This window comes from Hemicordylus capensis, chromosome 14 (genome assembly GCF_027244095.1).
Source record: "Hemicordylus capensis ecotype Gifberg chromosome 14, rHemCap1.1.pri, whole genome shotgun sequence".
NCBI classification, from domain to species: Eukaryota; Metazoa; Chordata; class Lepidosauria; order Squamata; family Cordylidae; genus Hemicordylus; species Hemicordylus capensis.
Genome location: NC_069670.1, coordinates 16823682 through 16850463, shown reverse-complemented (window position 1 = coordinate 16850463; position 26782 = coordinate 16823682). Strand labels below are relative to the sequence as shown.

The 26782-nt window shown below is 53.2% G+C and overlaps 1 protein-coding gene across 5 annotated transcripts in view; it reads right to left on the bottom strand.

The window, feature by feature from the left end:
- Nucleotides 1–26185, bottom strand: part of EHBP1L1 (EH domain binding protein 1 like 1) — a 39448-nt gene extending 13263 nt beyond the window's left edge. For 2 of the 5 annotated variants that reach the window (XM_053278456.1, XM_053278458.1), the window contains exons 1-11: nucleotides 25768–26185; nucleotides 17950–18007; nucleotides 16374–16469; nucleotides 15049–15102; nucleotides 14189–14367; nucleotides 12440–12591; nucleotides 11027–11062; nucleotides 9856–9969; nucleotides 7060–7387; nucleotides 2119–3850; nucleotides 1216–1385 (exon numbers count right to left, since the gene is read on the bottom strand). In XM_053278456.1, coding sequence (XP_053134431.1) covers nucleotides 1216–1385; nucleotides 2119–3850; nucleotides 7060–7387; nucleotides 9856–9969; nucleotides 11027–11062; nucleotides 12440–12591; nucleotides 14189–14367; nucleotides 15049–15102; nucleotides 16374–16469; nucleotides 17950–18007; nucleotides 25768–25871 — 3023 coding nt within the window. In that variant the 5' untranslated portion in view covers nucleotides 25872–26185. The remainder of the gene's footprint in view (nucleotides 1–1215; nucleotides 1386–2118; nucleotides 3851–7059; nucleotides 7388–9855; nucleotides 9970–11026; nucleotides 11063–12439; nucleotides 12592–14188; nucleotides 14368–15048; nucleotides 15103–16373; nucleotides 16470–17949; nucleotides 18008–25767) is intronic. The other 3 variants (XM_053278454.1, XM_053278455.1, XM_053278459.1) reach the window with 3 other exon arrangements.
- Nucleotides 26186–26782: the final 597 nt, after the last annotated feature.

Here is a 26782-nt window from a genome sequence, read left to right as displayed (position 1 = left end):
GCTACTGAAGAGCTGGTCACTAGGAAGGCTGGAGGGCAGCAGGAACATTGGCTTTGCCCAAGATACCTCCAAAAGAGCTGGTGGGGGTGTCTGCCTTGTTCACCTCACTTAAGGGATTTAGCCCCTGCACCTTCAGGGTGCCTAGCACTAGAGGAGAGCTGACTAGTGAGGAAACCTTGTCTATAGGGAGCCTGGCAGTTAAGTGGTTAACTGGCCAGTGACAAGGTGGAGGACCAGACTGAAGACTTTGTGCCTGAGACAGCAGACAAGGCACAGGCCCTGGATGGGAGCAGAGGACCAGACTGAAGACTTTGTGCCTGAAGGACAGCAGACAAGGCACAGGCCCTGGATAGGAGCAGAGGACCAGACTGAAGACTTTGTGCCTGAAGGACAGCAGACAAGGCACAGGCCCTGGATGGGAGCAGAGGACCAGACTGAAGACTTTGTGCCTGAAGGACAGCAGACAAGGCACAGGCCCTGGATAGGAGCAGAGGACCAGACTGAAGACTTTGTGCCTGAAGGACAGCAGACAAGGCAAAAGACCTAGGAGAGCAGCTGGACAGCTACAGAGGCCTAAAGCCACCTGCCTCAATGGATATCAGAAGCCCAGGGAAGAATAAACGGTCACTTTTATTTTGGGGATTGTGTCCTCAAGGCTCCTGAGTGTGTGTTATTGGGGTGTATAAAGGGAATCTGGATCAGAGCTTTGGTAGGGATTAGGACTAAGGCCAGCCTAATTAGAGAAAACTTTTGCCCTTTAAGATTATTTTCCCCTCAAATACATACAAGGGATAAAATTCATCACGATGATTAGGTATTCAAGGGGTACTCAGACTGGCAGCACCATTCCCACTGGGAACTGGTCAGCAGTGTTCCCTCTTAAGGTAAGTGCATGTGTGTGCGCGCACAAGTTTTTTTATGTCCGCTCAGTTAATTTTAGATCCCACTCAGATTGAATCAGGAAGTTCACACACAATGCAGGTGCACACTCACTGCCTTGCTATGGCTGCACAGAACAAAATTCATTCTGCACACATGAAAAAAATTAAGAGCACTCCTGGTCAGGCGAGAAATCTGTGGCAAGTCTCCACATTCTTGCATTTCATTACTCTACCCCTGTTCAAGAGCTGTCACCACAAACTCTGCCGCAGAACTGGAAATCCCCGAGGAACTCTGCCAACACCCCTGGGCCCCTGTTTACAGCTGCCAACTCACATCTTCTCTGGGTGGAAGTGATGCAGGATGGCACAGAACGCCAGGCCACTGCGCCAGGAGGTGGTGAAGTTGGTGACGCGGACGCCCCTGAAGCCGGAGGTCACCTCCTGACACCACTCCAGCAAGGACTGGCTGGAGTTCATGAGGGTTGGGTTCCTGGGGCTGTCGGCCTAAAGGGTAGGGGGCAAAACAAGCTAGTCACGGGCCTGCATGAGGCTACGTCCCTGCTGAGCCCCCAGAGCGGCAAGTCTCTAGCCCCAAATCCCAGCCTTGTGGAGGGAGGGAAACTCTGCCATCTCATGGGTGTGAGAAAGACCATAAGCCTGTGCAAAGCCCCTGATCAGGAATGTCCAGATTAAGGATATACATTAGATATTCTTGCATGCGTTTCTCCGTTTTGCACAAGCAGGAGAACTTTTGCTACTTTTTACTTTTCTCAACCGTTTCTGGCCAGGAATGGAGGTGATAAATGGGCCATGCTATTTGCCATTATCATAAGGTCTAGGAACTTGGTTTAAAATAAAAGCCAAGCAAATAAGCCTCTAAGACAGGGGTGGCTCTCAGCTGTCACTGGACTACAACTCCCATCATCCCCAGCTGCAAAACAGGCTGGAGATGATGGAAGCTGTAATCCACTTGCATGGCAATCCAGCAACCACAGAAAACAACTCTGGGAATATGATCACCATCGACAGCGATCATCAACCCTGGGAATATGATCACCATTGGTGTGTGTGTGTGGTCACACACACATACACCAAGATTCCTGAACCCCTTCAAGAGTGTTGGCACCATACACCACTGAGCCCAGGGGTTCTCAAACTTGACCCCCCCAGATTTCAAAATGGGGGAGGCAGCTGGAAGCACCAATGATAAGGCAGTCACTGCCATGGTCATCAGTACCTGGGCCTCCCCTTGATGTCCTAAATCCGACGCTGTGCCACGGGGCGTGTAAATGGGCACCAGGGGCTGCTGGCTGGGCTGGGCGGTCCTGTCCTTGCGGGCACGGGGAGCTGGGACGGGCAAAGCAGCATCCTGAGGTGATGGGGGGCCCGGCTGGCGAAGAGCTGTAACCGCAGCCATCACTGGCTCGCTGGTCCCGGGTGCTAAATTATGCTCTGCAAAAGGCTCCTCCGCGCCTGACGCGGCTTCTCTTCTTATTCCGCTGTTGTCCAGCACACCCTGGCTCTTGGGCTCCTCTGGGCCACTCCCTGGCCCTTCCAGGCTTGGCCCACAACTCCCCAAAAGCGTCTGACTCCCATCTTTCTCTGGAGTGTACAGTTGTGTCCCTGGGGCCTCCAAAGCATCTTCTGGACGGGTCTTCCTGCCATCTTTGCTTTGCTCCTCTCCTCTCTCCGAGGCGACATCCTCCGCTCGTGGAGGTTCCCGCCCTGCTGCCTCGGGCAGGACATCTCTCTGGTCCGCACCCCTCCCATCGCCTGCCTCACCTTTCTCCAGTTCAACATGCACCTTGGCTTCTACGGGACTCTGGTTGCAGCTCCTGGCAGCTTCCGTCTCGTCCTCCGCTCCCAGGACAGCAAGGGCAGGTGTTGGCCTCTCCGCTGCGTCCACCCGTGGGACCTCTTCGTCGCTGCACCTCTCTGCGGGAGGCGGAGCTTCTGCCAAGGTTGGGGAGTGGCCACCCCCCAAGTCCTCCTCTGCGGATGCTTGCTCCTCACACCCGCCTTGCTGGGGAGAGTCTTCTGTGGCAAGCGCGGAGGGGGAAGCAGGGCCTTCAGGCTGCTGGGGCCCACAGTCACTGCCCCCGTCAGCCTCGTCTCCTTCCCAAGGTCGCTGCAGCCGGGGAAGGGTTTCGGGGGAGGGAGTCTCTTCTCCAGAAGCGGAGCTGCAGGCCTCCTGGCTGCTGACTTCGGCCGGCTTCCTTTCTGGTTCAGCCAGGAGCCCCAGCGGGCACACTTCTCCCGCCACGGACCCCGTCTCGTGGCTGGAACGCCCCATTGTGACCGCAAGGTCCTCCTCCTCCTCCCACCTGGCCAGCGCCACTGCAGGCGGGGAACCATCTCTGCCAGGCTGTGCCACCCCTCCACAACCTCCCCTGCACTCCGGATCCGTGAACTCCCCAGGGGCAGCGTCACTCTTCATCCCAGCAGGGGCTTCTTGCACAGCTGCCTCCTCTGCTGGACTCTGGGCCCCGCCTCTGGCTGCCTCTCCAAAAAACCCTGCCGCTGGGGACGGCCCCACGGCGGGAGACAAAGCCAGGAAGGCCGCGTCCAAAGCCCCCACGGATCCTGCGCCACCGGTGACAACGAGAGGCCCCGGTCCGGCGAGGACCGTGTCTGCCGCGAGATACATGACCACAGAGCCGCAGTGCTGGGATGGGGAGTGGGGCACATCTGCTGACCCCCTGGAGGGCAAACTCTCCTCCACTGGGCTGCCGTAGGCGACCGGGCAAGAGCTGTCCTCCACGGGCACAGGAAACTCAGCCGCAGCGTCCGGGAGCTCTGGAGCCAGTGGGGCTTTCTCCAGCCTGCGTTTCCGCACAGGGGAGGCTTCGGGGACAACCGGAGGCAGCACGGGCACGTCCTGGGGCTCAGCGGGGCCTTTGAATGGGTTCTTCCTCCTCCGTGGTGCAGTCACAGGGTTCTGTGGCCTGGGTTGCCAGATATCAGTCGGCCTGGAGGCGGGGAAGAGAGAGGCGTGCTGAGGATCGGTCCCCAAGGGACTCCCCACCCTCCTCAGCCTGCAAACATTAACCCTCTTCCCTGCCAGAATCTGATCCAAGAATCCTCTCTTTACCCCTTAGGCCAACTGGCCACCACAGTCTGCCAGCCTGGCCATCAAAATTAACCCTAATTATTGGCCCATTTTCAAGCAGTCTCTCTCACAGTCCGATTCCTCCAACCCAGGGCTGCAAAACGCTGGCTCTCCCGCAGGTGTTGGACTACAATGCCCATTGTCCCTGACTACTGGCCACAATGTCTGGGGATGATGGGAGTTGTAGTCCAGAGACAGCTGGAGGGCCGGAGTTGAGTAGCCCTGCTCTAACGTTTTCATGAGGATAAACCTCTTTTCTCTCTGTATCTTAAACTCACTGGCGTTCAACACTGCTGCCTTTTGAGGCTGACCTTAGAGATGGTAGCAAACCGGTGCAATTGTGAAGCTGGAGCAAAAGAAGGAAAATGGAAAAGAAAAGAGGAAATGTCTGAGTGCCAGCAACAGGCGTGGTGCAGAAGCAGAGAAGAGGGTGTCAGAGAATGTGCCTTCAGAATACGCAGGATGATGCTGGAGCTCAGTGCTTTGCATGCACGGGAAGTCTCAGGTTCAATCCCTGTTAGCATCTCCAGCCAGGCTGGGGAAGACCCTGCTCAGAATCCCTGGGGAGCTGCTGCCAGTCAGTGCTGACAACGCTGAGCTAGGCAGACCAAGGGTCTGACTCAGCAAATGGCAGCTTCGCTCACAATCCCTGTGGTGCAGAACCGACGCGTCAAACACCATACGTCCTGCAAAAAGCCTGCTGCTTTCACATGCCTAAGAATGTGAATTCTTTAAAAATATTTTTTTTTAAAGGCCACTATCCAGGGCCAGCTCAGGACAAACTGTAAGATATTCCCCTGAGGGGATGGGGCCGCTCTGGGAAGAGCACCTGCCTGCTCCCTGGCAGCATCTCCAAGAGAGGGCTGAGAGAGACTCCTGCCTGCAACCTCAGAGAAGCCGCTGCCAGTCTGGGTAGACAATCCTGAGCTAGATGGACCAAGGGTCAGACTCAGTAGAAGACAGCTTCCTACGTTCCTATCCTGCCCTCCAAGGCAACCTTGCAACGGATCCTGAGGCATGGCCTCTTGAATCACCCACAGCTCATGCTGCCCTCTTACTAAATGTGCTTCTGCCAGCAACTCCTTGGGTTGCTTTCGCAACGGGGGGTCAGCCCCGACGCCATCTTGCACAATAGCCCACAGCTCTCCGCCACAAAGAGGCTCTTCTTCTTCTTCTTCTTTTTTTGTCTTCTGCACTGGGTGCAGGGTGAGCTGAGAGGAAAGGCGGTTCCTTCTCTCCTGCTAGCTAGCAAGCAAGGACAGACCCCCCACTATCTCCGGCCCACCAAACAGGGCCCATGCTCTAGACCCCAGCGGGCATCTGCAGCGGCACCCAGAAAGAGGCACCTGCAGAGGGAGTATTTCCCCGAACAGAAGACGACCCTGATTTTAAGACAACCCGCTTAAAAAGGAAAGGTTAAATACAAGCCATACCTGTATTGACCCAAAAGGAACAGCACTCTGTATTTAAGACGGCCACTCCCCACCCCCAATTGCTAAGATCAAAGAACTTGGGAAAAGCCTAGATTTGTATTTCGGTAAATACAGTAGCTGCAGGTGGCTCGAGCAAGCGAGCCAAGTCACATGCTGCCAGCCAGGGAAGGCAGAACTCCATGGCCAATTTGGTCTGGATAAGAAGGGCTACCCTGTATTTCATTCCCTGCCTCTAACGCGGCCCTCACCTTCCTCTGAGCTTTCCAGTCCACCTGCAAAGAAATTTAGTCCGGGCTCATTTTAAAGATCAGGGCTTCAGGCAGTGCAGGAACCTGCTCCCTTCCCTACTTCCTACTAAACAGCGGAATCCCCCAGTATCTGGGGGCCTCTGAGCTCCCAATTATTCTTGTGCACAAACTTCTCTTTTCTCCCTGCGGGTGGAACAACCTGCCCCTTGGTCAGAGAAGGAAGGGAAGCTACATCTGGCACCCGCCCAGCACCCCAAAGAAAAAGAGAAGCGAAACTAGCAGCTCATGTCCATGCTTGCTTTTTGCTTGCTGCCCATGTGCTGATCCACCCAAAGCAAAAGGCACCGTATTCCAAAGACAAAGCAGAGGACAGAAAGCGAGGAAAGCTCCATCTCAGGCTAATATACAGCATTTCATTGCTATGTTTTCAGATGCCGTCTTTTACTGTAAGCCGCCTTGTGCTTTTTTATTAAACCAGGAAAGGCGGAGTACAACTCAATTACCGTATTTACCTGAACAGAAGACGATGCTGAATTTAAGATGACCCCCTTGAAAAACAGAGGTCGAATACAGGTTATACCTGTATTTACTTGGAAGGAAGACGACTCGAAATTTAAGGCAACACCCCAAAGTTCGAACATTAAAGAACTGGGGGTGGGGGGAGCTAGTCTTACGATTCAGGTAATTACGGTATTACCATTTCTCACTTGTACATGTTGTATTTCATATATATATACAGTGGTCCCTCGACTTACAAACTACTCGACATAAGCATTTTTCGAGTTACAAACGGCAGTTTTAGATCCGGTTTTAGATGCGGTTTTTTCGACTTACAATTTTTTAGATGGGGTTTCCTCGACTTACAAATTTTTAGATGGCGTTTCCTCGACTTACAAATTTTACATGCGGTTTCCTTGACTTGCCTGCCTGTTTACTGCCTGTTTATTCTTGAAAAGAAATGTTCCTGTGCAGTTTGCAAGCCTTACTGTGGGTCTGGGTCTTTTTTCTAGGCTCCGGAACGCATTAATCCGTTCCCAATGCATTCCTATGGGAAACCGCTTTTCGACTTACGAATTTTTCGACTTACAAATGTGCATTCGGAACGGATTAATTTCGTAAGTAGAGGGACCACTGTACACACATCTTTTCAGAGGTTGATTTTTATTGTAAGCCGCCTTGTGCTACTTTTTGAACCAGGAAAGGCGGAGTACAGAACAATAAATAGTAGTAGTAGTTCTGGCACTCGGGAAAGAACAGCCCACCCCTTTTGCTCCTTCCTCCACTAGATCCCCCTTTTGGCTGTCCCTCCACTAGATCCCCTCCCCTCTTATTCAGGAATGGGACCCAGGTGTCCGAGCTCCTCCGCCCCCGTCCGAAGCAGCACTCACCTGACTTCAGCGCCCGCTGGCCGATCCGGCGACAGCTCCGACCCCTTCTCTTCCTTCTCCTCTTCGGCCCCCGCCCGTGCCAACTCTGCGAAGGTGCCCGTCGCTTGGTGCCCGGTGCCCGGCCCTCCTGGGACGCCAGTCACTCCTCCTGGGCGGACATCGCTTGCCCCTCCATACCCCATACTCCCTGCACATGCGGCACCACTTACTGCAAGGGCTGGTGCTGGGGAGGCAGCCGGAGCGGACTCCGCTGTCAGAGGCAGGGCGCCAGGGAGGATGGCCCTGCCGTCCGGGAAGCCACAGGCTGGTTTGGGGACTTCTGCATCAGCTGCAGAGACAAGAGCAAAGGCGAGCGGTTGGAGGGATGCCGGACCCAAGCGGCACCAGGCCCCGAGGGGCACTCTGCAAGGGCAAGCGAGCTCAGGGCTGCCCACTCTGACCGGCAGCAGCTCCCCAGGGTTCCAGCCAGGAGTCTTTCCCGGGCCTCGCTGGAGATGCTGCCGGGGTTGAACCTGGGGCCTTCTGCAGGCCAAGCAGATGCTCTTCCTCTAAGCCAGGGTGGCTCCACTTCGGCCTCCCTGCAGATGTTGGCCTACAACTCCCATCCTCCTTGGCTCTTGGCCACTGTGGCTGGGGATTGTGGGAGCTGTAGTCCTAAAACCACTGAGGAGCCTACGTTGGGCAGGCCTGCTTCTAAGCTATGGCCCCATTCCTCAAAAGTAAAGAGAAATTTATCTTATTTATTTATTTGATACACACACACACACACACACACACACACACACACACACACACACCGCCTTTCCAAAAATGGCTCAGGGAGGTTGACATAAAAATTAAAACACCACAATTAAAATCAAAACTAAATCAATGTGGGAGGAGCATAGGAGGCTCCTCCCACATGTAGGAGGAGCATAGGAGGCTGCCCTAAACTGAGTCAGACCCTTGGTCCATCTAGCTCAGTGTCGTCTACACTGGCTGGCCGTGAATCTCCAAGGTTCGAGCCAGGAGTCTTTCCCAGCCCTACCTGGAGATGCTGCCAGGGAGTGAACCTGGGACCTTTCTGGACACAAAGCTGTTGCTCCACCAGTGAGCTGTGTCCCCCTCACCCCAACATTTCAGATGCCCATGGGGACAGCCGGGTGAAGCGGCCAGCCTCGAGACAGCAGATTTGGGGCAGCCACAATCTCTCCTCCCACCCCCACGCCACCATCCTGCACCTACTCTGTTGTCCGGTAAAGGAACCGAGTTTGTTCTCTGGCCTCCTAGAGAAGCTAGTAAGGCCAGGAGGGTGTGGAACTATTTCTCGAGACCCAGAACTTTACTAACGGCTTCTAGAATGTCAGAACCATCACGTCGATTCCTCCACAAAAGGTCCAGGCAGAAAAGAGAGGGCCCAGGGTGGGGAAGAGGAAAGGAAACGCCCCCCCTAACTAAGGGGTTCAAATTTCAGATGGTTCCTGCTTGCCAGCTTCTGCCCGGAGAACAAGGATTCTCAGCTTTGGATCCCTGGATGCTGTTGAGCCCCTGGGAATGATGGGAGATGTAGTCCAACCCTCTCTGTGGACCCCAGGTGGAAACCCCTGCCCTAGATTACATCACCACCACGGACCAGCATGGCTCCTTCCCACCATGCTGCTGCCGCCTGGGCCAGCAAGCACAGCAGCACTGGTTTTGCTGCAGGCCTGAGTCCCTTGTGGAGAGCAGCCAGGAGGCACTGGAGACGGGAAAGGGGCCGGCCGCTGCTGGAGGGGAAGAGAAACCCTCCAGGTTTAAAGGAAGCTGAACTGCAAGGCGGATGGAGAAGTGTCTCCAAAGAGTGCTAAAAAAGATCAGATTTTTTTTTTTTAAGTAAAGGAGGAAGACAGCTGCAAAAAAAATATTAATAAAACAAGGCAAGTCCCCAAAAGGGCACGGATGTAGAAATAGAGGCAGAGAGAAAATGCTGCATGTAAGTCGTGGTCTTTAGTGCAAAGATGAATGAAATGAGGGGAAGGGAGGGAAGGGTAGCAGAGCTGGTTCCCTGGAACTGCCTCCTTTCCCCTGGCAGGATCCTGTCCCTCTCAATAGGAGCAGAAACATCTTTTCCCTGCCTAGGGGTACAGCATATGGGGCAGTGCTCCCTCTAAAGCGTGCTCATGTGTGTGCACCGACAAGTTTTTTTTAATGTCTGCTCAGTTAATTTTCGATCCTGCTCAGGTTGAATCAGGAAGGCCCCGCTCTGAATGCATGTATGCACACGCTGCCTTGATACTGCTGCCCAGAACAAGACTCATTCCGCACAGATATAAAAATGGGGGTGCCATTTCCCGGCACGGGGGGTGTAGTGGTGGGAACCTGCAGTTCTCTGGGACACAGGAGAGCCTGGAGGCAAATGGGGAAGGGTGTGTGTGTGTGTGTGCGCAAGAACCCTCCCCCAGATAAGTAGCTCTCCCCCCTTGCTGAATCAACAAATTGCAAGTGGCACTGTAGTCTCTTCAAGGAGACGTCAATCCCATCAAAACTCTAGCAGGAAACGTGCTTTCGATAGGAACGTTCAGGCCGAAGACATCATTATTTCTAGATTTCTCAAATCTAACGGGGTGTGTGTGTGTGCCCTCCCGCCTTTTGCTTTTTCTATACCCCCCACCCTCCAAATTGCACTCTTTTCTGATGCCAGCACTGCCTAGGATTTGGGACTCTCAGCCTTCCCTCACGCTGGCCCACGAGACCTTCTGCCTGCCCAGCCCACTGCCCTCCAAACTGGAGGTACAACCCCCACCCACCCCGCCCCGCATACAGCTGCCTTGATCTTACCTTCCTTCCTGAGGTTCCTGGAAGGGGCACCGATGCCCGACGTGGCTTGGCTTGAGCTCTGGGCGGACGAGTCCTCCTCTTCCTCCGCCAGGGTGCTCAGATCCCAGGAAGTGTCTGTGCAAAAGTCCAGGAAGAAAAAGAAAAAGGAGGGGTGCAGGAGGAGAGAGAGAAAAAGAGGAGAGGGTAAGATTTCATTTGCTGCCTGGCCACTGCATCCTGCTATCTTCCAGATGCTTCAATGCCCATTCCTGCCCTCCCACGTCCAGAACGTCCTTGCAGAATACCTGCATGGTTCTGCCTCTCTCTTCAGCCCCCTGGCCCTTTTTCTGTGAAGTCCCTGGCACTTTAACTGCCCTCCCCAGCCGAAATGAAGCCACAGGTCCACTGAACACATACAGCTGCTTCCTACCGAGCCCGACTCTCGGTCCGTTCAACTCAGTATTGTCTGCACTGACTGGCAGCAGCTCTTTGGGGCTCCGGCAGGGATCTCTCCCAGCCCTCACTGGAGATGCTGCGAGGGATTGAACTTGGGACCTTCCCCAGGTCAAGCAGGGCTCTGCCACTGATTTTTAGAAGAGGGAATCTTTGTCAGGGGTATCTAGCTATTTTCTACTCTCTGGGCTTTCAGATCAAACCTGGAATCTTCTGCATGCAAAGCAAGCGTCCCGCCATGGATACTGTCGATGAACACAGGAAGCTGCTTTCTACGGAGTCAGACCCTTGGTCCATCTGGCTCAGTATTGTCGACACGGACTGGCAGCGGCTCTCCAAGGTTCCAGGCAGGAGTCTTTCCCAGCCCTACCTGGAGATGCTGCCAGGGATTGAACCGGGGACCTTCTGCATGCAAAGCAGATGCTCTGCCACTGAGCTACGGGCCTGGCCCCTTTGGGTACCAGCCTCTGGCACACTTCACTGTCAAAACGGAAGCGATTCAAAATGCAAGCCCACAAGTCCCACAAGCAAGAGAACCCCTTGGCTTCTCACACACTCACACTCTGGTGCTCTGGGCTAGCGGAGCTGGAATATGCCACCACCGCACGCATCCGGATTCCCGCCCGGCCCACCCAGTGTGCCGCAGAAAATCTCAGAGGGTCCTTTCCCCGACTGTGAAAAGGACCACCGGGTGGAAAGGGTGCGAAGCCCACCTTGAAATGGGGCGGGGGGGGCCTACCTGAGAAATAGTCCGTCAACACATTTTGGAGCAATCCTGAACAGACGCAACAAGACAGGAAGAAAAAGGAGGAAAGGAAAGAGAGAAGACGGTGACTCGAGCAGAAGTGGATGCATTGCTACTGGGTGGGGGCGAGGGGGGGGGCGGAAGCGGGGGCCTGGAAATCCCACCCTTGGCTCCCAGGGCTCCTTCCAGCAAGGCAAAGACGACCCAGGGTCTCCTGAGAGAGCAAGGAAGAAAAGCTAGCGGGGGGCGGAGGCAAACGGAAATGACACATTGAGCGTCTTGCTGGTTTGGACAGCCAGCCTGCCTCCAGGAGGAGGGGAGGGAAAACACCCTCTCTGGGCCTCCCTGGAGAGGGGATTCCATAGCCGAGGGGCCACTGCTGATCTCCGGCCGGCCACCGTTCTTCTGAAGGTTGGGGCACTTGGCACAGGGCCTGTAATTGGGACTTGAGCATGGAGGCAGGCCTGCCTTCTGGTATTCCAGGGCGCCTAAAGCTCTGCCCCTGGTCAGGTCCACTGCAAGACCTCAGCTGCTCTGCAAGTGGATCGTGACCGCCAAACATCTTGCAGCACCTCCGCTGTAAGGAGAGGAGAGCTGGTCTGGTGGCAGCAAGCAGGGCTTGTCCCCTTAGCTAAGCAGGGTCCGCTCTGGTTGCATTTGAATGGGAGACTAGAAGTGTGAGCACTGGAAGAGATTCCCTTTAAGGGGATGGAGCCGCTCTGGGAAGAGCAGAAAAAGGTTCCAAGTTCCCTTCCTGGCAGAACCTCCAAGATAGGGCTGAGAGAGACTCCTGCCTGCAGCCTTGGAGAAGCCGCTGCCAGTCTGTGAAGACAATACTGAGCAAGACAGACCAACGGTCTGACTCAGTAGATGGCAGCTCCCTATGTTCCTATGCTCAAGCAAAACAGAGCTCCTCGCAAAACCCTGGCTCCTCTGCCAGCTAGTTCGAATGTCCCCCGGCTAACTGAGCAAAGAGGCACCTTTTAAACGTGGTGATTCTCTTTACTGAGCAGGGGGAAAGCAACTGGACCTCTCCATTCCCAGCACAGCATCCCTCCAGGGGCTGTTGCTGGTACTTGTTTTATGTCTCTTTTTAGACTGTGAGCCCTTTGGGGACAGGGAGCACTTTTATTTATTTATATCTACTTCAACCGCTTTGGGGACTTTTGCTGAAAAGTGGTATATAAATAACCGTTGTATTTGTATTCATATTCCTCGGATAAACCCAGTCTGCTCGACAGCTCCAGATCAAAATCTTGCAAGGAGAGAGGTGAGAACAGCAGTTAGCGATTTCCCAGACCAGAGGAGAAAGCCTGAATCGCCCTCTTATGTCTTTCCAAAAATCTAGCCAATAGGAGTCTGTGGGCTGGGAAATGTGATATTATGGGCGGAGGAAAGTTGCCCCACCTGTAGAGGGCACACCTTGGCCCATAGCATCCTCCTGCTGGCTCTGCTTAGGGGGTTCCTCCTCCTCCTCGCTGTCAGCGAAATCGTCCATGTTGCCAATGTCCAAGGGCTTGACGCTCATCAGGCTGGCCAAACTCTGCATGTCCTCATCGCTGGAATTTCGAGAGAAGGGGGATGGGTGTCACAGATGAACAGCTGCCTTCGGATCAACAGGAAGCATCAGGCACCAGGAGGCTCGAACCAGCAACTCTGGAAGCAGGACCCGGACGTCCTACCCTTTAAGCTCCCCAAGAGAGCTAACACACAATTATCGCCCTGACCTCTGATGCTCTACAGCACCGCCCTTAAGAGTGGCTGGAGTCGGTACTGCAATTCCAGCCCATGTGACCAGAGGAACCAACAGGGGCTGGTTAGCTCTATAGAAGGGTTGTTCCAGATTTCAGTCCGAGCAACCCGTCTTACCAAGTAGCAACACAGCCTCGCTCCGTGCCCTACCCTGAACACGAGCACCAGCCTGTCTTTGCTGGGTCAGCCTGTCTACTAGGTAGAGTGAGGCAGTTGCCTACGGCGCCAGTTCTTATGGGGTGAGGGCATAGACAGTGCCAGAATATAGCACTGCCCAATCTTCTCTCTCTCCCTCCCTCTTGTATTCCAGCCTGGATGTACTGCGCCGGGGTGTAAGAATGTAAGTGTTACCCTGCTCCCCAAAATACACAGCCTGCTTGGCTCACTGCACCTCAGTGCCTAATAAACAGCTCGTCTTACAAGCCGCACTCCTTCTCTTGGAAGACAAATGGCTTGCCTTGGTATTCATTTCCAAAAAGAAATGGTCTCAGGATGGATTTCCAAATCAACAAGAGCATCTTTTCGTTTCTGAGGTGTTAGAGTCCCCCCCCCCAAAAAAAAATACCAGAAGGGGAACTCTCTGCCACTGTATCCTCAACCCCTCGCGGGTTAGTCGCTCACTGGTCATCCATGTGGACTGGTCATTCTACCCTCATGAATAAGCCGCTGGTGCAGTTCAAGTTAAAGCCGCCGGGGTTCTGCATTTCTCGGCTGGAGGGTGCCTGAGTCAAACTTTGCCCAGGGTGCCAAAAGCCACAGGGTATGCCCCATGTCTTTTGCTTCTGGCCCTCGTGACTCTCACCTGTCTAATCCAATTGCTGGAAGCCAGCTTATTTGTGACTCTGCCTTCTGCTCTGGTCCCTTGTTCCTTGCCTGCCTGCGACAAAAATGGACCCCAGCCTGTCCTGGACCCATACAGGAGACTGCGCATACCAGACTCCTCATTTGAGGCCAAGTGATCATAGGCACATAGGGGGCTGCCATATACTGAGTCAGAGACCATTGGTCTATCTAGCTCAGTATTATCAACACAGACTGGCAGCGGCTTCTCCAAGGTTGCAGGCAGGAATCTCTCCCAGCCCTATTTTGGAGATGCTGCCAGGGAGGGAACTTGAAACCTTCTGCTCTTCCCAGAGAGGCTCCATCCCCTGAGGGGAATATCTTACAATGCTCACATGGAGTCTCCCATTCAGATGCAAACCAGGGCAGACCCTGCTTAGCAAAGGGGACCATTCATGCTTGCAGCCACGAGGCCAGCTCTCCTCCTAGCGAGATACCCCTTTGCTTACTCCAGCTCCTGCTCTACATAAGTGAGAAGGATCAACAGAGCCCAGGCCGGGCTCTGGTTAACGGGAGTTTCCCCACTGCAACCCCCTTCTCCCCCGGGGCACCGGTGGAACTCACGTGGCTTTCCCCTCACGCAGGAACACGCAGGATATGGTGAGCTGCAACGTGGCCGCCACCACCTTCACTGAGCGGGGCTTCAGCTTCAGCTTCAGGTCCACCTGGGTGGGTGTGGGGCTGGCAAAGCGTTTAAGATTCACGTCCACCGATGCCAGCACCTTGCGCCGACCTTTCGATTCCTGGAGGGGGGCGGAGTGGAAAACAGTCGCCACGTTTGCCAAGAAACTGACACATGCACCCCACTACAGGTCTCTCCTGCTCCCCACAATCCACCCCTCTGAACACTCTGAGTGCTCCTAACCTCTCACTCCATCCCTGATCTGAAGACCTTCACTTGCCATCAGACAGACCTACCCTGCCTTCACTTGCCATCAGATAGACCTACCCTGCCTTCACTTGCCATCAGATAGACCTACCCTGCCTTTACTTGCCATCAGATAGACCTACCCTGCCTTCACTTGCCATCAAACCACCATGCAATCCCAGCATTAACAATAGGGTTCCAGGATTCCCCCCAGCCCCCAACTCGTCAATTGCCATGGGACCTAAGAGTCTGAGCGCTCAGATGGCTTTGCCATAGTTAACCCATCCACCATTTACACAGGGCAAACGGGTTTTTAAAAATGATTTGTTCGTTCATTCAGTGTATATACCACCCTTCCTAAAGTGGCTCAGGGCGGTTTACATTAGAATCAAACATAGATAATAAAACAATCAAAACCATAAATAAGAAACATGACCAAGACACTGTTTTGCTTCTGGTGGCAGAGACATCACCCTGGAGTCCTAACTCTCCATCTCTGTTCTACAGCCAAACTAAACCAAGCTCCACCCTCGGTCCCAAGGCCCCGTGAATGTACATTTTCAATCACAAAGGTCCAATCCTTGTCCTCGTATTCCTCTACGTGCGGGTCCTGGAAGAGAAAAAAGAAAGGGGGTCATCCAGTGGGGTGCAATGAGAGCCGTCGTGGTTAGAGTGTTGGACTAGGACTGGAGAGTTCCGAGTTCAAATTCTGGTTCAGCCACAAAACTCACTGGGGTACTTTGGGCTAGTTGCTTATCTAACCTAACTCGCAGGGTTGCTGTGAGGATAAATATTTCTGTGTGCACCACTCTGGGCTCCTCGGAGGAAGAGCAGGACGTAAATGTAAAAATAAATTAATAAATACAACACGTGGGACTAAGGTTTCTATAAACGCCCTCCGGTTTGGAGCACAGCTTCCCAATAAGCTGCAGGAGACCTATTTAGACATTATGTCATACATGTGTTCAGATGTCTGTACCCTGGCACGTGTTTCTGTGTGGATGACTGTAGTTGCCTTCACTTTAAAAGAGAACCTGGGTGCAGGCCCCTCAAATGCATGGTCCAGACAGCAAGTGGACTGCTGAACCTGCGCTCAAGATAACATGTGAATGACTGTACCTGCCTACAGATCTGTACCTGTGTTTATTGTACGCAGGTTGCAAGAGTGTTGAACATAATGTTTGAATAGGAGCACGTTATGGGCAACCATAGCAATCGTGCGGTCAGGATGTTTACCTGCACGCAAAGAAACAAATGCAACAGGTACAGCCCAAGTCTTTCTGGAAACCATTCTCCCAAGCCTTCACACCCAGTTCCAGCTAAGGACCTGCCACCAGGAAGGTATCATAGGTGGTGTTGGGCGTGGGTAGGGGGCGGGCGAGGGGGGCATGTCCCTCTCAGGCAACATCTCACCCCCTCCTCCCGCCGCCCACATTACTAGACCCGTTGCTGACTCACACACTGGGCATTAAAATAAGGCTGCAATCTTTAACACACTTCCTTGAAAGTTAACTTCCTCAAAACTATTCGGACTTCCTTCAGGGAAAATGTGTTGAGAATGAGTGCGTTAATGCTCCCAACCGTGGGTCTCCAGATGACGTTGGACTACAAATCCCATCATCTCCTGCCATTGTGGCTGGGGATGATGGGAGTTGTAGTCCATCTAGGGTCCCAACGTTGGGAATCCCTGTGTTAATGCATCACATGCTATTCCCTCAATTCCAAAAATCTGACATGTGAGATGAAAATCTCACCCTGACCCTCACTTGCCCTTTTTATGTCCCCTCAATTTCCCCCCCTGAATCCTCCTCCTTTTAAAATCCTGCATGTGCCAAAGCCCGCCTGGGCTGGGCTGGATCCCCAACACCATGGCGGTCGTACCCGATAGAGAGTCACCATGATGTCCACGTTCTCAGGTACCATCCAGACCACCGTGCCCCGGTAGGGGTTCTTGATTCCTGGTTGCCAGCTGTGTGCCTGAAGAAAAACAAGTAAATATCTAAGACATCCACCAGCACTGTGAAGAATCCATCTATTAGTTTTATTTAATTAATAATGTTGGTGTTTGGTGTAAGAGATGACATCTGCGTGCACTTAGGGAACTACTTTGCAACCAGTGTAGGGTCTGTTTATGTGGCTGACCAGATTTACCTTTGGCTCTTTACACACTATAGTTTTGACAAAGCTTAGGGGTTTGGGTGGCATCCAAAAACTGACCAATGAGAAGGGTCCCTCAGGCAAAGGCCCTGTCCAATCAAATTAAAGAAGGCGGCTGCAGGCAGGCAGGGGCTTAGGCCAGTTTAAAAGGAGGACAGCTGAGCTGGAGCAGAGAGGTTGGGTTAGGGTTAGCTAAGCTCACCTAAGCAGATTAGTCTCTGTACCTTCAAAGAAGACTAGCAGCTGAGGGAGAGCTGGCTAGCAAATGAAGCCTCATCTTCAAGGAGCCTGGCAGTGAAGCGGTTAACTGGCCAGAAATGGAGTGGAGGACCAGACTGAAGACTTGGCATCTTCAAGGAGCCTGGCAGTGAAGCGGTTAACTGGCCAGAAATGGAGTGGAGGACCAGACTGAAGACTTGGCATCAGCAGGCAAGGCAAAGGCCCTGCTCAGGGAGCAGTGAGGACCAAATTGAAGACTGTGGCATCTGAGACAGCAGACCAGGCAAAGGCCTTGGATGGGAGGGGAGGACTAAATTGAAGACTTTGGTGTCAAGACCAGAAGAGCAGCTGGGCAGCTACAGAGCGACTTCCAGGGCCCTACATGACAAGGCGACCTGACTTAGCCCTTGCAGGCTTGTTAAGGGAGGAAAAGGCCCCTTTTCTTTTATTTATTTATTTTATTTTATATATTTTTATGTGGCCCAGAATTCACGTCTCTGGGCAGTTTACAACGAAATAAAAACAACATTAAAACATTAGTTAAAAACAAAAACAAAAAATTTAAAATATGACAATTTAAGAGGTTTGTGTCACCAGAGCGAGTGTTGTTGGCGTGGTAAAAGGGAATCTGGGCCAGGGTTTGGGTAGGGATTAGGACTACGCCCAGCCTAATTGGGCAAACCCTTTATACCTTTAAGGTTATTTATCTTTTAATGACATATCTCCTTGAATCATCCGGCTTCAATAAATTTAATCATCCACTTAAGAAAAAATACTTGTCGCATCAGCCATACCAAATCACTGTCTGTGTGTGTGTGTGTGTGTGTGTGTGGTGCCACAGATATGCCAAACAGCACCTTCTACAAGGGAGGGAATTCAGTGGGGTGATGGGTGGCTGTGGGTAGGCTGTGTGTCTGTGTGTGTGTGTCCCACTGGGTACTGGTGGGACGAATCATCACCGGCATCTTCTGCTGCATTTGCACGGACTTCAGCCCAACCTTTTTCTTCTGTGTCCAGAATGAATTCTGAGCACAGTCACGGGGAACAACCCCCAGTCCACCGCTGCAAGAAATGCACACACCTTGGAGCAGATCCGCCGGTTCCTTCGGGTCCAGACCACAACCAACTTGTCCGGCTGCCTGGGGTCAGAGGGGAAAGGATTCAGAAATAAAGCACAGAGGCAAACTTACTAGCCCACAGAACTGGCCCACTTGCCTGCAACAGTCATTGTAGGCACTTTGGAGGCCTAAAGGAAAGAAGGTTTGGAGCTGGAAGGGATCTTGGCCAACCCCTGCTCTGTGCAGGGATCTGCTACAGCCATGCTTTTAGAATCACATAATTTTAGAACTGGAAGGGGCCTTGAAGGCCACAAAGGGCCAACTTCCTCTTCCTACAAACAAGCCCACCCTAGCCTTGCTTGTCTCAGTAACAGCAGCAAACCACCGCTGCGCATTTTCCAAGATTCCTCTCTACCTCCTCTGAGCGACAGATTCTCAGTTGATTCAATGTCATTTGCAATTTGTTTTTTTGTTTTGTTTTTTTAAGTAGCTGTGTTATTATTTTTCATGTTGCACTCACGGTTTCCATGCATCCATTGTGCATTTTTTAAAAGACTGTATTTTCATTGTTTGTAAGCTGCATAGAAGCTTACAAGTCTTCTTAGGGGCAAAAGGTGGGGTATATAAAAAAAATGAATAAAATATTTTTGAAAATACCATGCCTCCGCTTAAGATATGATCACAGGAAGAACCCTGCTGAATCTGACAAAGGTGGGGTCCAATGGGTCCAGCAACCAGCCCCCCCACCGGGGCCAAACAGAGGCCTTCACAAACCCCACAAGTTGGCCTTGAAATCAACAACCTTCTCCTCCTTTTGCCCCACAGGCAAGCGGTCTCTGAACACAGAGGTTCAGCCATAGGGGTTCATAGCCAGCTCTGTCCTCACTCCTCCTCCCTGTTTAAGAGCCATGGACCTCCACCCCATCCCGTACCATCTTTCCCCAACATCATTTATTCACAGCATCCTTTATATCCCACTGTTTTGTTCTGAGACAATTCGCAAATGGGTTACGCCAGGGGTTCTTAGCCTTGCCCCCCTGCCCCAGATCTTGTCGGACTACAACTCCCATCATCCACAGCATCACTGGGCAATGGGAGTTGTAGTCCAACCCCATCCGGGGGACCCAAGCTTGAACGCCTCCAAGGGAAGTACTCATTTAACTCCTTCTGAAGCACAGAACTGTCTTTCGGCGGGGCTGAACTGGAGACAGGACTGAGAGGGGTTATGGCTGAGCCATGCAGTAACTGGAAGTGCCCAGGGTCGGGGTGTGTGCGGGCTAAGTTTATCTCCCGCTTCCCAGGCTCACTGGGTGTGACGCTGGTGGTTCCCCCACAAGCAGGCTGGGCCACGCCCAACTGGCAGCAGGACTCCACCCCAGCACCCGCAAGATCTTCTTCCCCTAAGGGGATGGGCTGCTCTGGGAAGAGCCCCTGCATGCTTGCATGCAGAAGGTTCCAAGTTCCTTCCCTCCCTGGCAGCATCTCCCAGATAGGGCTGAGAGAGACTCCTGCCTGCAACCTTGGAGAAGCCGCTGCCAGTCTGTGAAGACAATACTGAGCTAGATAGACCAATGGTCTGACTCAGTATATGGCAGCTTCCTGTGTTCCTATGACATGCAGGGAGAGATCAGCCCCTACTGTCTTTTAAGCCCCCCCATCATGTTTTCCTACCCCCCCCCGCTTCTAATAACCTCAGCTCCGCCCTGCCCCACCCCAAGCCCCCACCCCTAGGTCTCAGGGACAGGGTTCCTGCAAGAATCCTGGCCTAGATTTCAGGATCACATAAGCCTTCGTCCAGTCCACAAGTCCCCTCCACCCCGATTAGTCCCAAGTTCTGAAAAGGACCCAGGAGTCTGGTTCCCCTCTTTCTCAGGAAGAATACCGCATAAGACCCTAGGGCTGTGTGGAGTTCATACAGTCACGATGCTGGAGCTAAGCAGGGTCAGGTTTGGTCAGGGCCTGGATGGGTGGCCGCCTCAGTTCGCTTTCAGTGACCTCAAATGGCTTCGCCTCTCTTGACATCTCAACTTTAGTAACCTGCTGCATTCCTGCCTGTGCCTTTTGCTCCCCCAACACCACCACCCCCTGCTCCCCCAAACAACTCCACCCTTTCTCCCTCGCTGCCCCTTAGGCCTGGAGCCATTTCCCCAAATGCCTCTACAATTCCACCTCTCTTATTTCCTTCAAATCCCTCCTCAAAGCTCACTCATCCTTTAAATTTTTTTTGGCACAAGCCTGTAGTCCTCCCAATACCTTACTGTAAAATTAAGTCGAAATACAACCTGTTTCTAGAATGTAAGCCCTGTGGGGCAGGGACCTCTACTCTCATTCATTGCAGAGAGCCAGGCACTGAGACAGCACTACGATAATCAGGCCTTGACCAATTCTCTTTGGATCTGGGAGCCAGACCATGACACTGGACAAAATTACCAGATTTAGTGATGGAAGAGTAAACGGGCTTCCTTTTACAAGGAACAGAAACAAAACTGCTTGGGGCGGACGGGGGGAGAAATAGTTTATTAAACAATTCTACCTCTTGACTATCCTAGTCTAGGAAACACAGTTCCCTGGGACTTGTCAATAAATAAAAAAAATAAAATAAAATAAATAAAATTAAATTAAAATAAATAAAGCCATCAGAGTAGAGAGAGATGGATAGCACCAACTCAAGGGCCTGAAGTTCTCCTAGGTAAGTGTCATGAAAACGGATGGAGAGGCATTCCACAAGAACAGCAGCGTTCATCTCAAGAAAACCTCTCCCATACAAGCCTGCTCCCCTCCCCATATTACAGCATTTATTATTAATTATTATCATTAATAATAACCTTTGAACCCTGGATCTCATCTCTGACCCTCTGGAGAGCTTCTCTCCACATCATTTTGAACATAAAAATAGCGACCGCCCACAGAGCCCCACCCAAGGGGCTGCTGCTGAGCTCGGCTCCTGCCTTCCTCTAACGGCATCTTTCGTTCTTCCGGGCTAGTGGCCAAAGGCTAATTTTAGCCCTGGGGCCAGGGTCATAAATCCGCTGCAGGTGCTGGGTTATATCTGGGCTCAGCGAAGAAACCCAATCCGCTCACCCGGCTCCACCAAAAGGAGATTCCCTTTTCGACCCAGGACTGGGATGGAGAGGCAGGGGCCTCTGGGCGAAAACAACGGTGCAGCCAAGTCTTTCCTGGCCCTCGGAGCCTACTGAGTCAGACATTGGCCTTCGAGATCGTCTGCACGGTCTGGCAGCAGGCTCTCCAAGGTTTCGGGCAAGAATCATTTTGCCCCACTGCGGTCCTGATCTGCTTCCTGCCATGGCTCCGATTTGCCTCCAGGGGAATGCTCCCATTGGTGCTGCTAATCTGGTTCAGAGGAGAGGGAGAAGCACTCTGTATGTACTCAGAGGCACTGTCCTTCGCCAACGCTTGTGTTTCACAGCTGAGCTGGGCTCTGGTGTTGGAAGCAGGTGCCAAAGGCAAACCCCGGCCGTTTGCACTTGGAAAATCAGCAGAGCTGGCATTGAAGAAAACCCAAGTGCCGCTGTGCAGGAGATATCCCTGCGAAGTGGTCGAATTATCAAGTGCTGGCATTGCAGATTCGGACTCAGAAACCTGCAAAAGCAGAGTTCAAGTGCGGGCTCTGCAGGGCTCACTAGAACCGATTTCCAACTTCAGGGCTCATCCCCTTAATACAGGAAGGAAGGATAAGGATGTAGGTGCCTCAGAGCATTTGCAGAGCACCTTGCTCTCTTCCTCCAAAGAACACAGTCAGGCTCCCACCATATATCTGGGATAAAGCTGAAGAACTTTTGGGTTAGGTCATACTCCCTCCATAAAGTGTTAAGTCCTCACATCTTATTTAGGGTTCAGGAACTGGACCTGAAATCGATGCATTTAAAACTGGACTAAGCGGCCATCTATAGGAAGCTGCCATCCGAGTCAGGCCATTCGTCCATCCAGTTCACTGTTTTCTACTCTGACTGGCAGCGGCTCTCCAGGGCTTCAGGAAGGAACTTTTCTCAGCCCTATCTGGGGATGCTGCCAGGGATTGAACCCGGGACCTTCCTCATGCCAGGCAGATGCTCTGCCACTGAGCTACGGGCCCCATCCACCCTTACCTCATTCCCCCACATCCAGTCTGTGGGGCACCACACGTGCAAGGGCTAAATTTGAGCCCCAGAATGTATTTTAACACAACAGTCCAGAGCAATGATGGCGCCTCTGAACACGTGCAGAGTGCTTGCCCCTCGCCACTAACGATGAGGAGGAGAGATCCAAAGGCACAAGGTTTCCAGGCTGGCTGGAACCCCAACACCTCTCCGGAAAACAAAAAACAAAATAAAAATAAGAAACAAGACTGAGCAGCCGTCTGCTCTCTCTCCTCCCTCCCCCTCCCTTCACGCTGCCAAGGACGGGTCGGATCCTGCCAAGTCATGGGAATGAGGGTGGGGCTGGGGGCCAGAGACTGGAAAGAAATTGAGCGGCAGAGAAGCAAAGCAATCTGGTACCCCGGACTGCCCCAAAGCGGGGTGCCCGGATGCTCCCTCTCCCCGCTGGGACCCCTGTCGTGCCTCACCATCTACAACCCCCCCCTTTGCTACAGTCCTCCTGAAATGCTAGGCCCCCCCATCCCAGCTTTCGCCCTCCTACTTCCATTTTTAGCCCTGCAATGACTAAATATTTATCATTTCCCGAGGCCCTTATAAGGCCTCTGCTGTGTCAGAACGGAGGGGGGGAAACAGACGAGAGCCGTCCAGGGCCTGCTTTGCTCCAGTTTCTGAAGCCCAGCAGGGCATCTCAGCCCCACTTTGGGGGACACAGCTCCCCACAACCATCTGCCACCACCATAAGCAACTGCATCCCAATGTTTGAGGGGGCTCCCCCAACCTCTGAGATACAAGGGAACTTGCCCCCCTTTGTGCCCCCAGAAACTTCCCCCAAACTCCCATGGGGGGGCTCCTCTCTATCCCAGCGCTCCCCACAAGCAGGGCTCACCCCCAAAGCATGCAAAACAGCTAGCCCCTCTGAGCATGCGCAGAGGGCATTTAGTTATTTTAGGAGCAAGTGATCACAGACCATTCCCTGCCCACACTTTGGAGATGAAAGGGCAGAGCTCCTGTGCCCGAGGAGGTCTCTTCCAGGGAGGCCTGAGTTCTGGCACACCGCCCCACTCCCAAAATAAAAATAAACATAAACATAAAATAAGCATTGCATGCTACCACATGCCCTGGAGAGGCGAATTCCAGGACTGACCCTTCAGACCTCAAGCTTGGAATGTGCAAAACCATAAAAAAGAAAGCATCGAGGCATGTGCAGAGCGCTTTCCCACCCGACGCCGGCACAGGCGGCTTTCTTGGCAGATTTCACACACACACCCCAACAGGTCTCTGTTTAAGTCGCAGCTGCTGAATGGAACCCTCCTCTTGCCCAGCTTTTAGTAGGCCCCATCTTAGACCGAAGGGCAAATGTCTCTCTCGGGCAGCCTATCAGCTGCCCCTAGCCAGTCCTAATGCAGCAGAGGAAGGCCGCAGTCAGGCCGGTTGGCCCAGAGCACGTCAAGAGTGCTGTTTTCCTTGGGATTAAGAGTCAGTGGCCGAGTCATCTGTGGCTAGGAAGACTCATCAGTTCCAGGCAATCAGCGAGGAAATAAGTCAGCTTGCGTTCCCCTCCTCTTTGGGGCCACTCGTGACCCACGGAGGGATCACTGCGGGCGAGCAGCCTCCGAACGACTGCGCTTTGTTTCTGTAGCTGCCTCATTCAGCCCGACACCTGCCCGGCATCCACACCTGCTGCTCCCAGGGACGGAACTCCGATGTCAAAAAGGGCCTCCCGTCAATCTCGCCCTCCTCCTGGCAGAAGCAACTGTGCGCCCTTGTCTCTGCAGAGGAGATTGCCTTCACACATTCTGTCCATCCCGTCCCAACTCGCAGCTGGCCAGACGGGCGAGGCAGCAAAGAGCAGATCGGCTGGATCAAGCCCTTCTTGGCCCCACACAGTGACCAAGAACGTGATCAGGTGCATTTCCACCCTTGCCCCCCAGCTTAGGTTAGGAGTCTCCAACCAACAACCTCTCTAACAGGGGATTCAAGATGTTGTTGACTACAACTCCCAGCATCCCCAGCTGTGGTGGCCTTTGGCTGGAAGTTACGGGAGTTGTGGTCAACTACATTTGGGAATCTCTGTTAGAGGGAACACTGCCATCTCTAATTTACCCATCTGCACTTGGAGGAAGGGAAGTGTGCACCCCCCATCCCTCCCCACCGCAAGACCCCACAGCTCTGAGACTCCCCTCTCTTTAGTTACCACCCGATTCACCATTCCTAGTGCACAGATCAGCACTCACATTATTTCCTAGAACACAGCAGAAGCCTGGCCACTGCTATGCTTATCCATGCTCCCATAACTTCCAGGCTTGACTACTGCAGCACATTCTACATGGGGCTGCCCTTGAAGACTGTGTGCGGGGAGCATTTCAAACAGAGGCTGGACAGCTGTCTGTCAGGGACTGCACAGAACAGGGAACTAAAGACCTTTAGGGTCCCTTCCAACTCTGACATTCTGCGATTCTATGTCTCCAGACAGGTACTAGGAGGCCTGCTTGTACTCAGCCTGTTCTGCACACACGTCACCAATTTGGTTCTGGACCCAGTCACCTGTGAACCTTCACACCTTAAGGATCCTTCCCCCCCACAGAAGTTCAAACAAAGCCTCCTAGTTCCCAAATATCACTTTCCAAGATCAGCAGCCAAGGAAAAGGTGTCACGATTTTGGAGCCGTGACCATGCAGGACCTGTGCAGTCGATTTTTGAATCGCGGAACCTTCTTCTGGAACAAGCTGCAGTCTTAACTTGTTCCAGGAAAAAGTCCCATTAACTCGAAATCTACTTTATTACGTTTCCCAAAGAATGTCATGACCGTCTTCTTCTGACAGGCACTGGCCGATTTGGATTCTTTTGTGGCTATTTTTATCAATTGCTTTATTTATTCGGGTTTTTTGGGTTCTTTGGTGGCTATTTTTAATCAGAAGTTTTATTTGTTTTATTGCTGTCAATGACGACTTGCTTTTCACGGCTGTATCTTAATCAGGGGGAACCCTTTGGGAAAACGACTTAGAAAGATTTCAAAGAGATAAACAAAAATAGCCCTCCCCACCGGGCCCTCTTCACCACTTCCCCATGGGCAACCCACGACTCACCCTACTGGAAGGGCACAACTTCCCCTCTGCCTTGCCCAGCGCAGCAAAACTAACTGATGGCCTACACCCTGTGGCAGCAGGAAGCCCCCAGTTCAAATGTCACCTCAGCCACTCAGCATCTTACAACGCGGGGATGCAAACCTCTCTCGGCCTCAGCCCCTGCATCTGCAACAGGGCGTTAACCAGCCCCATCCCGGCCTACCTCCCAAGGCTGCTGTAAAGAGAACTTAGATGCCTCTCAATCCCAGTTGCAGGGGAGCAAGCGCAGGAGAAGAGGGCAAGCCCTCACCTTCTCTGCCGGTGGGCTCCTCAGGGGCATCGGGTGGGGGAACCACTGTGGGGGAACGGGATGCGGGACAAAGACGGGCCTGATCCAGCGGGGCTGTTCTTGGGTTCTCTTACTGAGACCGAGAGCGCAGCCTTTTTGCTCACCGTTTTGCTAACACGCGTGTATTCCCCCCACCCCCATAACCTCGCTTCACCACGCCTCGTGCATTCTGCACCACCGCCGTCTCTCTCAACTTCCTGCCACGGCCTTGGCTCCGCCCACCAGCCCTGGTGCATTCACTAGTGCCCCGTGTCGTCACCACCACCACCACCACCACCACGCCCTGGCGGTGGTGCAGCCGCGCGCGCCCCTGCCTCCCTCCCTCCTCACCATTTCTTGGTGCACTCCACCTCCAGCTCCTGGTAGCAGGCGACGAACTGGAACTTGCCCGCCCGCTTCCCCACGCGCTGGAGCCGCTTCCACACCGAGCTCATGGCCGCCCCGTCGGTGAAGGCTCCGGGCTGCTGCGCTCGCGCTCTTCCTCACCGCTGGCTGCGGCCCCGCGCGGCCCCCATCGCCGTCTCCCCGGGCCCCGAGGGGGCGAGCCGGCCGCAGTCAGGGAGTCAGCCGCCGCCGCCCGTCGAGGGCTCGTCCGGGGCCGGCTGGCAGCCGCTGCGAGGAGCCGCCAGGAGGAAGTCGGTGCTGCGAAGCCAAAGAAAGTTGCAGGAGCCCGACCTGCTGGGGTGGGAGGGAGCGGGGAGGATCGCTGATCGCGAGGGCTGTGGGTGTGAACCTCAGACCGGGAGGGCGGAGCGGGGGAGGGCGGCGGCAGCAGCTGACAGCCTGGGCCTCCCCCTCCTCCGGTGTGGGGCGGTGGACGGGATAAAAACAACAGAAGACCACCCGCCCCTCCAGCCTGTCTTTCTTAGGCTTGGTTTGGCGTCGTCCCCCCCCCCCAGCTGCTTCTTTTTTAAAGACACAAATCTCCTTGCATCTCCGCAGACCAGGCACAGAATTCTCCCCGGAAGAGTTTTCTTTTTAAAAGAACACAGGGTTTTTCTGACCATGCACAGAATTCTCCCCGGAAGAGTTTTCTTTAAAACAAAACAAAACACAAGGTGTTTCTGACCATGCACAGAATTCTCCCCTGAAGCTTTTTTTTTAAAGCACAGGGTGTTTCTGACCATGCACAGAATTCTCCTTGGAAAAGTTTTTTTTCTTAAGATGTTTCTGACCATGCACAGAATTCTCCCCCCGAAGAGTTTTCTTTTTCTTAAGGTGTTTCTGACCATGCACAGAATTCTCCCCAGAAGAGTTTTCTTTTTTAAAAAACACAGAGTGTTTCTGACCATGTGCAGAGCTCTCCCCGGAACAGGTTTAAAAGGACAGACACACACAGAGGACA